General features: G+C 36.6%; 1 protein-coding gene across 2 annotated transcripts in view; it reads right to left on the bottom strand.

Moving 5' to 3' along the window:
• Window positions 1–14,179, bottom strand: part of CORIN (corin, serine peptidase) — a 116,511-nt gene that overhangs the window by 90,772 nt on the left and 11,560 nt on the right. For both annotated transcript variants that reach the window (XM_071743614.1, XM_071743615.1), the window contains exons 2-3: window positions 11,514–11,658; window positions 1,486–1,938 (exon numbers count right to left, since the gene is read on the bottom strand). In XM_071743614.1, coding sequence (XP_071599715.1) covers window positions 1,486–1,938; window positions 11,514–11,658 — 598 coding nt within the window. The remainder of the gene's footprint in view (window positions 1–1,485; window positions 1,939–11,513; window positions 11,659–14,179) is intronic.

The raw sequence follows: 14,179 nt of genomic DNA, 5'->3' as shown, positions 1-14,179 counted from the left end.
ATTAAAGCTACCAAAAGAGGTAAATAAATTAAGCACTAATATGATACAAGTGTGTATTTATCAATATGATACAAGTGTGTAACTCAGACACATTTGTCTGAGTTTGGGGCGAAAGGGGTGAAAATAAAAGAAACATCTGTTCAAGAAAAATCTTTTAGCAAACAGAATCTACAGAAATCCTGCACCATGCAAATGGCCTGTGGAGTCACTACAGTCTAGGGGACAGAAGAAAATACTTACATATTATTGATTCATAGTAAGTTACTACTTCTAAAAGCTAATTTTTGAGTGAGAAAAGCTATCACTGAAATGCGATCAAAATTAATCTCTTCTGTGTACCAGTTTGTTTTTTTTTAAAAAGGAACTTTTAGTCAAAAGTTTTCTGTCCTTTGCTCCAGAAAGAAAAAGACCTAACAGAGCTGTTTCCTAACTTTTATCTGCCTGTTTGATGATGGAGAGAGCTGGGACAAACTCCTGATGGGAGAATGCTTAAGCAACCAGCAGAGCAGAAAAATCTGTGTTAACTAATACCAAGTTTTGCAACTTAACTGAGCATTTATCCAATAAAAGAATAACACACAGACCTGCTCCTCAATGTAACATATAGTTCATTGATCTTTCAGAAATGATCATCACTGTCAGATACTATCTCTTAATTTTTAATTTACAGAAATTTCAAAAACACATTTAAAAGTCTGTAACTTTTAGGTCACTGACTAACCATCTATTTCAGATCACTCTGTGATCTGGAATAAGGTTTGCTTTGTGCTCTGTTGGGATGGAGAGCAAAAGAGATGATATGCAGTTCAAGAGAAATAATTTCATTGTAATATGGTACCCTAGTGTTTCAGTTATTAGCAAAACAAAACAGTAACAGGGAACCTTTCACTGACATGATGAGTCAATTAAATTACCACAGCACTAATACAATGCACCTACTTTCATGGTCAAACAAAAAAAAAAACCACAAAACAAAACACACTGATCAGAGTTAAAGATTATTATTCTCTCTAGACATTTTGACTGTAGTCCTCTGATTTGTCTCTGTAACTTTATTGCTACATAGAGTAGCTGCTTCAAGTTAGAGAAGAATTTATCCATTAGCACAGAAAAAGTTCTAAAAGTAATGACGACCCCAGTTGTTGTTGCCACATACATAATGTTAAAGAAACACAGAAAATTAAACCTATGAACTGAATATGGCTACTCATTTTCAGCCTTGGTAAGTATGTATGGTTATCACCAATTGAAAAATGTATTCTAAATATTCATACCTGAAATAATTTACTGCATCTTTCTCAATGGGTTCAATCAGATATTCTGATAAGAAACCAGTTGCTTGCAACATGGAATGTGCACAACAAAAAAAATTATCAAAAGGAACACATTCCTCAGAACTCAAGGAAACACATCGGGAGTCATACAAACAATATGTTCTGTACTTTTTGGGTCAGAATTATGGAGACAAATAAAATGTAAACTTACCTTTTTTCTCCTCCATTTTTTGTGACACAGATGGGTGAGTAGAACTTAATTCTGCCAGAGTGGTAATTCTCTCTGTGTTGTTAAAGGAGGCATCTGTAGACCACAAAGTCACTTCCTCTGCAGTGGCAAAGAGCTGGGTGCTGTTTTCAGAGCCCTCTGCCAAAGCAGCATCGTATGTAGGGTGAGGACTGAGCACTGTGGCTTGAGTTCCGAGAGCAAATGAATTTTCCTGGAAAGTTTCCCTAAATATATTTGAGCTCTTGTTCATTTGGTTAATGCGGGATAAAGACGTGGTGCTCCAGGAAGAGGGCTGTGTGCTGAGGTCCACTGTGGGATCAGCTTTGGAACTGTTTTCAACCATGTTTGGCAAAAGAACCTCAGATGTTTCCATGTCACCATTAATGGCAAGGACCTCGCTTCCATTTGAATAAAAGCAAGTTTTTTCTAACACACCTGGAATAAAGGAAAAAAATTGCACTGAAATTACCATCACCCTCAAGGAAAAGTATTATCAATTTGGTTTGGGAGGTTAATAATAACAATAATTGCACAAATTTAAAAAATAATGTTTCAAAATTAAAATTAAAGAGAACTAGAGTTAAGAATTTCAGGTCGCAACAAAATAACAGTAGCATGTCAAAACAAAAGCTATGACTACTCTAGGAGAAACAGAGAAACATTTGAATAGAAAAACAAAGAAATGCTTCTGTGAACTAAAATAATTTTCATCTTGCTTGTAGTAGGTCACTCAATTCTTACCTGTTTTAACTAAAAGAGTGTAATTTCCAACAGCTCCAACATGCATTCATCCAACATACCACAGTGTTCATAGAATCACAGAATGGTTGGGATTGGAAAGAACCTGAAAGATCAGCAAGATCCAACCCCCCTGCATGGGCAGGCACAGCCTCACCGGGTCAGGTTGCACAAGGCCTTATCCAATCTGGCCTTGAACACTTCCAGGGATCAACAACCTCCCTAGGCAACCTATTCCAGTGTCTTACTACTCTCATGGTGAAGCATTTTTTCCTAATATCTGATCTAAATCTACACTCTTTCATTTTAAAACCATTGCCCCTTGTCCTGTCACTCTCCTCTCTGGTGAGAAGTCCCCTCCCCAGCTTTCCTGCAGGGCCCTTCAGGTACTGGGAGGCTCCCATGAGGTCTCCCCAGGGCTTTCTCCTCTCCAGGCTGAACAACCCCAACTCTCAGCCTGCCCTCAGAGCTGAGGTTCTCCCAACCTCTGATCATCTTTGTGGCCCTAAAAAAATACTACTTTTTTTCCTCCTTCTAAATCACATCATCTCTCGTTTTCATAGTACCACCATCTTCAGAAAACAAATTCTAAGGCTTCAAGGGAACAAATACATTTTAGTATATTTTATATTTACTAGCTTTTAAAAGGAAGAAAAAGGTTTTTTTCTATATATAGGATGAGATAATTAAACTACCACTGCTAAATATGGGACTATGAGTTCTCTGCCATTCATCTCTGACACTGAATGTTAAATATATAGCTGTATCCAAAATTTTAGGCACTTGCTGTATTTTGGGTTTTGTTCATTTATTATATCAAAGACAAACACAGACTACTGCTTATGTAGTGTGTTAAACAGTTGCAAGTAATTACAGTTCAAAAATTAAAACAGCTGCATAACACCAAGGAGATGCATCCCATAAGCATCATAGAATGCAAACTAAACAGTAAGACAATCTATTTTTAACCTGTGACTATTAGTGAAATATTTACTTAATCAAAATAATAAAGTAAGTATCTCAAACATATATAGGGCATATAGCTTAGTTATCTGCAACAAATGCTAAAAATACTTAGTTTTTTTTTTAACCAAATATATTAGTCATACTTAATGCTAGAAGAGAAGCACCATGCCATATCATGATACAAGAAATTTTTAGTAATAGCAAAAGCAATATTTGCCACTAGCTACTCATGTAAAAGAGTGTATGTATAACATATATTTTGTATATATATAATAAACACAATTCAGCTAGACTCAACTACAAATAATTGAAAAGAATCCCTTATAACAAAATCTCTGAACTGTTTTTAAAGGTCCTGGCAACAACAGATAATTTTAATAGCTTTCATTTACTGATATTTAAACATCCCTCTCATATTGTTTCAAGACAATAAATCAATAAGTTTATTGTCAAGGGAGTCAAGAACATTTGGCTTTTCAATGATGGGACACCAAGACAACAGCCTTTCCATAGGAAAAAAAAAATATTAAACCAAAACAGGGGAAGGCTGGAAAAGAAGTATTTTTTCTGCTTTTCCTTTCATCTCTTTTTCTTCCCTCTCACCCTTACTGCTGCCTACAGGCATTCAAGCCAAAAAGATGGTCACACCTGAACTGCATTAGCAAGAATTCACCCCCTGTTGCTCTCTTCAAACTCTCTGAACTCAAGGCAAATCACACAGATCTTTCTCTCCCCTCTGATGTGCAAATTGTTTTTTCCTGAGCTTTCACACTGATTTGATCCTTCATTAGCTGCTGGGTACAGCTGACTCTTGAGTTCACCCACCACCTACCACCATCTCTCCTGAACTTCTTTTTGAGTTGAGTGGTTGCATTTACCAACACTCAGCAAGGCAGCACAGCTGCAAGAAGTTGCAGATTTTGGGACTGTGGTACTAACTTGAAATATTTAGAAGTTTAGAAAAAATTCCATGTTGTTATCACTTCACCCACCAGCACCCCTGGCTCTCTCCCTTGCCAAACCCACTGTTCTGCCAGCTCCAGGCACCACACGCAGCCCAACCCCACTCGGGTTTCCCAAGTCCCTTCCCACTGCTGCTGCCTCTTCTCACCCCATCATGCACTCTGCAGCCAGACTACAGCAGCTGACTGGGCTGAAATTCAAGGACTGGGTAGGAGGAAATCTTTATTTCCTCAGCTAAAAATAACTAACAATGCCAAGAAGAAAAACAACTTCCAATTAGAGTCTGAGGTTACTTTGGGTGGGAAAGCTTTATAAGTAAGAAGAAAAGAAAATATTAGCCAAGAAGGGGAAATCTTAGCACTTTCTTTTTACTGAGTAAACTTTTTAGTAACTGGACCAGCAAGCAAACTTGTATGATTCCTGAAGTATATTGGGATTCAATGCAAACTTATCATTTGAGATGTACCATATTCTCATTTATCCAGCCTGGGTTGTTTTGGCTCCAGTGCTGCTAACCATGAGTAAATCTTCATGTTTATCTACTACTAGAAGAACCCTGGGGAAATTTGTGTATACACATTAAGGTTTCTGTTTTTCCACCAGCAAATGTTCCAATTTCATTTGTATTTAGAGACATTTACTGGGTGTATTTTACAGAAGAAACTAAAAATCTCCTACCTGCAAATTATTTAAGCAACTTTTTTTTTTTTCTTGAGTCCGCTGGTCAGGCCAAACTTTAGAATTAATGTGCTCTGGTTTCATAAACAGGGACCAGTAGAAATATGATTTGCTAAACTCTAACCAATTGTGACAGATCATGCTCAGAAATTGTACTCACTTACATGTAGCTGTATTAGGATGCTTTGATTCCACACAAAGATTTAAATCTTTATGATTCAGAAGCCTACTTTGTCTCAAGTTTCAAACATCAGTAATTTTTTTCTGTAGTTTTCAAGAAGTTAAGAAGGATGAGTTTTCCTCCTTTGGAAAAGTGAGTAACTTTTTTCTATAACTCAAGAATAGCTGAGGAAGATTTTTTTTACATTCTCTCTCCTCCTCCCTAGGCTCCTCTGTTCTCCTCCACTCAACACAAAAATAGCAGAACTCTGAAAAAGGTTGGTCCCAAAGAGCTATGAATAATTATTTAACATGAAAGTAAAAATGATTAGCTATTTATATATCACTCAACAGAACAGCAGACAATATATTACAAGACAAGTAAAGTCTTGAGAGAAGTTTAAAAATCCCTTTTGGTTTAATACAGTGGACCCATAAATATTGTTAAGGAAAATACTGTTTTACCTCCTAGATTCTATCCTCTCTCCACTCAGACTTTTCTTCATTCTTCTAGAACCACAAATAATAGCTATGTCTATATCTACCCATGAGGTCATTTACTTCTATCACTGAGATATCCAAATGCTTGTTTGCTTCAAACCATCTTTCCAACAGCAGTATTTTTTTCTGTTTTCAGTTTTCTAGTGATGAAAATTCCCCTTCTCTTCTTCATATCTGTACCACAAAATGAACCTCTTCTACAAAAAAGTCCTTCCCAACTGTATCAACTCAAGTGACCATTAGTAGTACTAAAATTCTTTTTAATAATTTGGGGTTTCATCCCTCACAAAAGAAGATGAGCCTGGGCTCGGATACATATGCACTTGAGAGAAGTAGGCACAGGTCTCTGTTTGGCATTCCCCAGTTGCTTGCTCATGATGACAGCTCTGTTTCTGTTTAGTATGGAAGTGGTTTTGATCACCTTCCTGAGTCACCTTGTTCTCCTCCCTTATTTTCCTCCTGTTCTCTACTGCACAGAAGGGAACTCAAACACTTAATGCCAGGCTATGGAGTCCACTCTCTGAGTTAGGCTCTCATTTGCTTTGATACTCATCCTTTATCCTCCCAACCCCTTTCCCCCCCCCAAAAAAAAAACCCAGTAATGTGTATCTTCAGTGTTAAATTAAGCTTACTGAAGATTTTTCATAGCATCAAAAGCCGTGAAGAAACTATTTAAATTTTAAGATATCTAAGAAAACAGTGTGATGCTTTAAAACAATGCTATTTTTTAATCTTTTCAACAACGAGGACTGAATTATTCTCTATTAATGCCTGCTAACAGCCATACAACACATACAGAACATGGATTTTATTCATCTATACATGCATACTATATCCAACCATTCTTCAGATGTGAGTTTATACAGAGCTGTAGAGAGTAAATTGTAAGCCATATAATTAAACAGTTGAGCAACAGCTGTGATCATTTTGCATTTGTGTCTCCAGCTGTAGCTAGAGATCTCCAGATGATGGAAATATACAGCGTGGTAGCCTTCACTTGAAAATGAGGAGCTGGCACCAAGGTCATACTGTTCAAAGAGATGCTTTGCTAACAGTTTTACTGATAATTTTCCAGTTGTGGTTCACTCTTGGGGAATTAATGATTTCTGTAAAGACCTGAAATGAACAATTATGAGATCTAAGAAATAGTCACACTGTTCAGACTAATAAATTGCAATGTTGGCAGAGTATACTGTGGGTGATTTCTAGCAGTTCATGGCAGGAAATCTCAGAAAGATTTTTCTGTGTGTGTAAAAAGCTAATGAAACAGTGCAAAGCAGTCTGCCAAAGGATTTGTAGTGGATGAGGCAGTTACACAGGGAATAAAATGCATTACTAAAACCAGCCAGCACCTGCGGACTGAGATTTCTTCTGCAGGGTCTGTCCCTGTGACTCTGCATTCTGAAGAAATGAACACATCTCTTGTAATATTGGGGTCCCAGAGAATACCAAAACACTGCACATGAGCTGAGCTCCAGTAACAGACTTTATACCCTGCTCCTCCTGTCAAGTGAAGACATTACCTTAAACTGCTTCCCAGCTGCCCAAAGGGAGAAAAAGAAGTCAGCTGTAATTATTTGCAATTTTTTGGTAATTGTACTGGGAACTTATGCAAACAATGGATCAGTTCCCAGATAAAATGAAAAAAGTACACTGTGGAAAGCATCCTTTAGAGAAGCTGTAGACCAAAGTGGGGTCCTGTGCAGAAAGAGAGATTTTTCCATTTCATCAACTTCTCACTTTAAAACAACAGTCTCAGCAAAAATGTCAGGATCATACTAATGGGCTGGAGGTGAAGACAGTAGCTACCTTTCATATTAACAGCTATTGCTGCCTGAGAGTTCACAGTTACAGTCGTAACACTGTGGTCTAATAAAAAAATCTTATCTGGTGTCTTTTTTTTTTCCTATCTGTTGATCAAGACATGTCATGTATCTAGAAAGTTTATAAAGCTTTTCTTAATCTAAGAAATTAAATGTAACAGATACATAATGGTTCTTTTGACATTCAGAAACCAATCCTGAACTCTGTCCTGTGTTGAAACCCTCATTTTGCAGTGGCAAATGAAAGGAAGCCCATAGTTCCCTTGGGCTCCTTGTGTTACACCACGGCAGAATTCAACCTTCAGTCACTGTGACCTTCTGTCTACATGTGTGGGTGGACAACCAGATTTTCACTATTATTATTATTATTGTCTAGATCACAAGAATGATTTCCCACTCACCTCAATGAGGTCTCACAGCAGAAATTCTGATTCACAGCATTTATTGTTTTTTCACCAATATTCCAGGTGTATCAGTAAAGAAGGCTTGCTAGACTAAGTTAGTTCTTATATCTGGATGAGATACAGGCTGCTCTGGGATACACTTCTTTGGACATTCCCCATATGTTGGCAAGATCAAATTAAAGAACCATGGATCATTTAGCTGATGATTGCCATCTTTTATCAGAAAAACTCCCAGAACCAAACTGTTTATTTGTATGCTAATGTTTAACTCCTAAATTTATGCACCTGTCTTACAACAGATATTGGCATTGACTGACAATGGAATTTTTTATATTCTGTATTGCTTTCATGATTATTTTGGATGTCCGTGCTGATTTAGATTTTGAGGATGCATAATATGCCTCGAGGCTCAACATCACCTGGAGAACCTCCTACATCTCCAAATGGTTCAAGGGTCAAGATCCTTTGACTCTGGAGTATGACTGTAACTCCCTGCAACTTTCACTTCATCTGTGTGTCAAAAAGTACCTTATGGGTCAGTATGGGTTCCCAAATAGAAACACGAGTCTTGACATAGGCATGTTACTTTATGAATGTGGAATATCCAACAGCCACAAAGCTAAGCCTAGCAGTTTCACTATGATGTACTTTTCCTGATGCTTATTCTGTGAAGGAGATACAGCTCCTTCTGTGCTCTCAGGAGAAGGGAAAGTAGAGTACAGGTGTCACAAATAACTTCTAGTAATGACCACTGTTCAACCAGTGACATGCCAGAACACTGACAGCACCTCTCAGGTGGACAGTCTTGATACAGATTTTCCCCCCAAAAAAATTTGAGAACTGGCCAGGCTGGTTCACACTTATACAGGGATAATAAAAATGCATCTGTAAGACTGAGCTTTATTTTTAAGGACAGTAAAATGAAAATGCTAAATACAACCCATCACACATATTTGTAATAATTCTCATCAAGAACCAGAATTAATCTCAAAGTAGGTGTCAGAGCCAACACTAAATGCTGATAATGTAAGGACGGTGATAGAACCAAAACCTGTTATTTGCACATCCATAGTCAAGAGTTCACCTTAAAGAATTCATTTGTAAGCCTCATTTCCACCAGCATTGATGAACTAACAGATTTTTACAATATTATTTGGCAAAAATGCATGCACGCCTAACATTTTGCATAGATAAGAGGGTACGTATGCTGCTTGCCTGAAAGGCAGGTTTATTTGATGTGGTCCTGCAGTGTGATCATATGCCCAAAAACTACATCTGCACTGTAAAAGTCTGACAAACCTGAAGCTATTCTTTATGTGTGTCACAAGACCTGTGTGAATTCTACAGAAAAAAACTAAACAAAGCATTAGTTGTTCAGGGCTGTTAACAAGAAATGGTAGAAGACCACATAAGTATGAAATGAGGATACTAATGTGAAGGAATGTGAGGAATGGTACATCTACCATGGAATGCATTTATCTCTATACAGTGAATGTAGTTGATTTTCCTTTAGGGAACAGTAAGTATAATATATCTTATTTTCTCAAGTAAACAACTGCAACAGTAAGTAATTATGGTACAATTTAGAAAAAAAAAAATGTATAATGCTCACCATCTATGAAGGTTTAAAAACAGGTTTTAAAATGGTTTAGAACACTTCCTCTCTGCAAGGAAAAGGATGAAAATGCCAGAGGTTTTTTATTCCTACAAACACACTAATTGTCACCTCTGTAATACTTGCAAACTATTCATTACTTAAGGATTGTTTTTCACTGTAAGCAAAATGGGACACTAACTACAAACTTGAGCACAAATTGAAGGTAATCTTACCTCTCACCATTTTAAAAGAAAAGAGTTACAGAGCCAGAGTGTAAATACTTAAGAGAAATCAAAACTAAACAACCCAGCTTGATATTTTCTTCTATGGACTATTGAAGTCTCCTGTACCTTTAGCCAAAATAACATATATCTGTACTGATAACTTGTTTTGTCCTTTGTTTTTGTACACAATTTCAAAGGCTTTGCATCTTGAATACTTTGATGGTAAATAATTTTTGAAAGGTTGATTAATTACATATCCTAAGAAGAGGCCCCCAGGACACACCTCGAGTACAATATTCTCTAATACCACAACACAACTCTACTGCTCTGTCTCCTTCCACCCACACCAGTTTTACAGTTTTTTTCAACATCAGAAATTCTACTGATATACAGGCAACAAAACAGATGTAGGGAGACTGAATAAGGAAGTGCTAAGATGTTCTTTTTCACATGTACATGCCTCATTTAATTACAAAATATTACAGAACAAAAAGAATAATTACCTACACATTTACCACAGGAAACAAACACTTTCTTGAAAAATATAAAAAGCCTATTTTTCTAGTGAGATTGTTACCCTAGTCAAATAAAAAAAGTTCATAAGGTGATAAATGATATACTGGAGTTCTCTATTTTTTAAGCACCAGTGAAAGATACTAGAATGACAACCACCAAATTTAACTCCTCTGTTTTGTGAAAAAATAAGAAGAGAATTCTCTATATATAAAAATATCTTTGAGTATCAACTCATTTTTTACATTTTGAGTCATGATACCAATATCAGACAGTAACGAAATTCATTGATAATTGTTCTAAAATTAATATGAACTACTATTCTGGATGAAATATATTCTGAGTAAATAGCAGATACTATAGTATATTACACACATTTTAAAGATGCCCACAGAGTTTCTTCATTTAATTGCAATCATGAGATATATTTGTTTCCAGGCTATCAATGCTCATAAAATGAAAGCTGCTAACTGAGCTAGAAGAATACTGAATTACAATCATGCTAATTCAAAAGATGCTGAAAAGAGCTTTGCCAGTTTTAGACTTGGGTAATAACACCAAACCTTATTCTTCATCTTACACTGACTTGGGAGGAGATAGTCCTGATCAGAACAGGTCCCATTTTCCCAGAGATTTTCATACATTTCAACGAGTGTCATGTCAATACCTGCTTCAGAGGAGACTAAGTAGAGCTGACATAAATACACCTGCTTCTTTATCTGCTTTCTCACTAAAGAGTGAAAATCTAGGGCAGAGGCTATGAAGGACAGAAATGGAATGCTAAACATAAGGAAAGTAAATTGGATTGCATCATATTTCCTAATTGCCAGACTTGCTTGACGTTAATCCACTTCAGACTGTTCCTAAAGATACATCACATGATCTTTACTTGTCAATCATAACATTCACCAGCCTTGGTTTCGGTTTTGGTTTGGTTTTTAGCTTCCCTACAGCTTCTTGCTGCAAATCCTTTACACACTGAACTGAGAAAAGGGATTTGTCTCAGTTTTGACAGTGCTGAAGGTGCTATTGAGACATGCTTAGTTTCCTCCCATGCTTGCTATTGGATTGTATGATGTGTATTGACTTTGCTAGTTTAAAATAGGAAAATAGATTTATATCTATATACCTCATACTTCACTTCTTACGAGATGTGCTTCTGAAGTACTTAAAGAAGCTCAAGTAGAAAATATTTCCCTTAATTAAAAAAAAAAAAAAAGTAAAAATCCCAGAAACTCTCAGCACTGAAAGTAGAACAGATTTTTTTCTAAGAAAGTAATCCCTTAACACAGCATTACCATCTCTCTCATTTTGTAGTTGAAGCAATTTCGTGATACGTCAGCTTCTCTAAAGGTAATAAAGGGAAGGCTTTAAAAAAGAAAAAAAATTTCTTTATAAATTGTTACCTTTTAATTCTATCTTAATCTACTCCATTAGCACTCACCTACAAAGGTAAGCAGGATCACCAACAAAAGGATAAGGGCACAGATGCAGGGAATCAGTATTAGGAGCAGAAGTCGAAGGAACTTGGCAGAAGCAAGTTTCTGAGAGCAACCATCCCCCATATTATCCTCATCTGTTCCTAAGACCTGAAAAACAGAAGAGCACAGTTTCATTATTCTGGTGTCACTAGTAACTCCTGTGTTTCCCATAGCAGTCCACCTCCTTACACAGACTGCTAGGGGATTTTAATTCATGCTATAGTTGGCTTTTAGTATCTTAATTAAAGGTTGTATGTAAACTTTCATTTTGGTGGACAGCCCAGTGTAATCCATATAACCTGGTTTAGTTCACTCATTATCTGCAGACTTACACCCTCATTGAAATTTCTAAACACTGCTTATGAACTAGAAGTTCAACAGGAGTTTCATGTGAAAAAATGGAAGGCACATAATAAATTCCAGCATTAAGGCAAAATACAGCTTGTTATAATAAAAAATAATACATTACTGATTACTCAAGAGCTCCATGTTCAAAAATTTCTTTTTATAAGGAATCAAGCAGTTGTTATAATCTTTAAGGGATAGTAGAAATGGTAAGGACTGTTCCACTTATTATACACAATAATGCTGTCTCATTTTTTAAGTACTTTAAAAAATAACATTGTAATATTCTGTAGAGTTTGCAATTAATATTTTCTGTTCTATAAGTGGAATACAAATGAAAAGAGAATTGTTTTCTGAATTCAACTGAGCTGAGCAAAGTACAAAAATCCAAACTTTTGCAAAAGCTTAAATATGTATTTAATATATCTTTTTAAACATAACTCCAGTAAGGCTGTGGTCCCATATACTGAAAAAATGTTCCACTTTTTAAACAGAAACTAAACCAAAATGCCAAATCAATATTTTAAGCAAGACTGAAACTGTTATGAAGTTAATGCTGCTTTATTCCAAATGGACTAAGAATAATTACAATTTTCCCTATCATAAAATGAAAGTGGATGACGGGATTATTAATTCCAGATGCCTTCCAAAAGACATCTCCTCTTTGTCAGGAAGATCAGTCACGTTGAGGTTGGTTGTGACAGAACACAAGAGCATAAACGCATCCATTACCTTGACAGCCTCTCCCTAAAGAACCTCCAGAGACTGAGGTCTACAACATACATATTATTACTCTTGTAAATTCCACTCTCTGTGGGTTACCTCTTCAGCTTGCTCTGCTCTAAGTGCTGTTCTGTGATAACAGTTTACCACCCTGACTGGCACAAATGAAAGTTGGTATTTCTTCAGGAATTACTGCACAGAGACTACATTTGTATCCCACCCTCCAAACTTCCTCCTCACTTTACTGCCTTGATTGAGAAGACTGTAGGCATAAGTAGGATTTACAACATAGTTTTCCATGATTCTGCAACGTTTCTATTTGCAGCATGGCACAAAGGCTATTTGTAAGTAAAACTTCTTGGCTGATAATACTGGAATTATCATATATCTCTGATACTCCTGGTTACTGGGCACTACAGACACTGTACAGACAGGAGAAATTAAGAAAATTTCACCTTTGCTGTTGCAAGTACCATTTCTGATACTGCTAAGCATCACATGTTATCTGACCTTCTCCCATATGACTCCTTTAGGCTGCTTTCAGTATTCAAAGACAAGACCAGGTAACAATGAAAAGACACAGGAGCACCAGTATGGTGTGAGGTGTCAGCACTGTCTCAGTTGGTAATCTTCCTATTCCAGTCATTCATTCTCAACACTGTCCTGCTACTGGGCTTATCCAGCAAGCAGGATCTAAGTTGATGGTCAGCTAAAGAACACCTGAGTTATCATCAGATAACATGAGTTATCTGAACATCTGAAACAGCCAGCTCAGAGAAAAAATAATATGAGTGGTAGCTGTCTCTGCTGAAAAGGTACAGCCTGGGTGAATTAAGGTCTGTTATCTGACCATAACCATTTCCCACAACAAGAAAAATGTAAAGATAAAGTTTGTCAGAAGTGTTTTTCTTAATCAACAACTTTTTCAGAATTTGAAAATGCTGCAATCCAAGGTTTAGCAATATTTCAGCTAAATTACTGTCCTTACCCACAAGTAACACCTCAAATATCCTGGCAAAGATAGATATAAGGATTTTGGTGACTTTTAGCAACAAAAATCATAGTGATATTTAGACAATTCCTGCTTGACTATGTAATTTACTGCAGTCCACACTTGCCTGATCTTTCATAATAAAGTCCCCAAAACCTGCCTAAAGTTTTGCTTCTGGTCATGTTGGAATATAGCAGCTTAGCAGCTACCCATGGCAGGCTTCCCCTAATTTCATAACCTTGATTTGCACAGACTGTACTAGGCTCCCTTGGGAGGTGTATGTGCAGGTAACAGAGGAATAGAACCTCTCTGTTGTGAATAAATATCTCACAAAAACCAGTTAACATAACTACTTTCAAAAGCGCAGAAAGAAAAAAAAAAAAAAAAAGGCATAAAATTGCCCTTTCTGCCAGTGCAGTGGTTACAGTGCCCCCACAGGAAACAAGGCTGTTGAGTTCAATTCTCTCTTCTTAAGAAGTTAAAAATTAGACCTACAATTCAGCAGAGTATCACAACCACCTGAACATAGACTCCTTCTCAGTCAAAACACTATTCCTTAAAGTCATGACA

The sequence above is a fragment of the Heliangelus exortis genome, chromosome 4 (genome assembly GCF_036169615.1).
Source record: "Heliangelus exortis chromosome 4, bHelExo1.hap1, whole genome shotgun sequence".
In the NCBI taxonomy this organism is placed as follows: Eukaryota; Metazoa; Chordata; class Aves; order Apodiformes; family Trochilidae; genus Heliangelus; species Heliangelus exortis.
The sequence above is the reverse complement of the archived record's forward strand: the minus strand, read 5'-3'. Positions and strand labels throughout refer to the sequence as shown.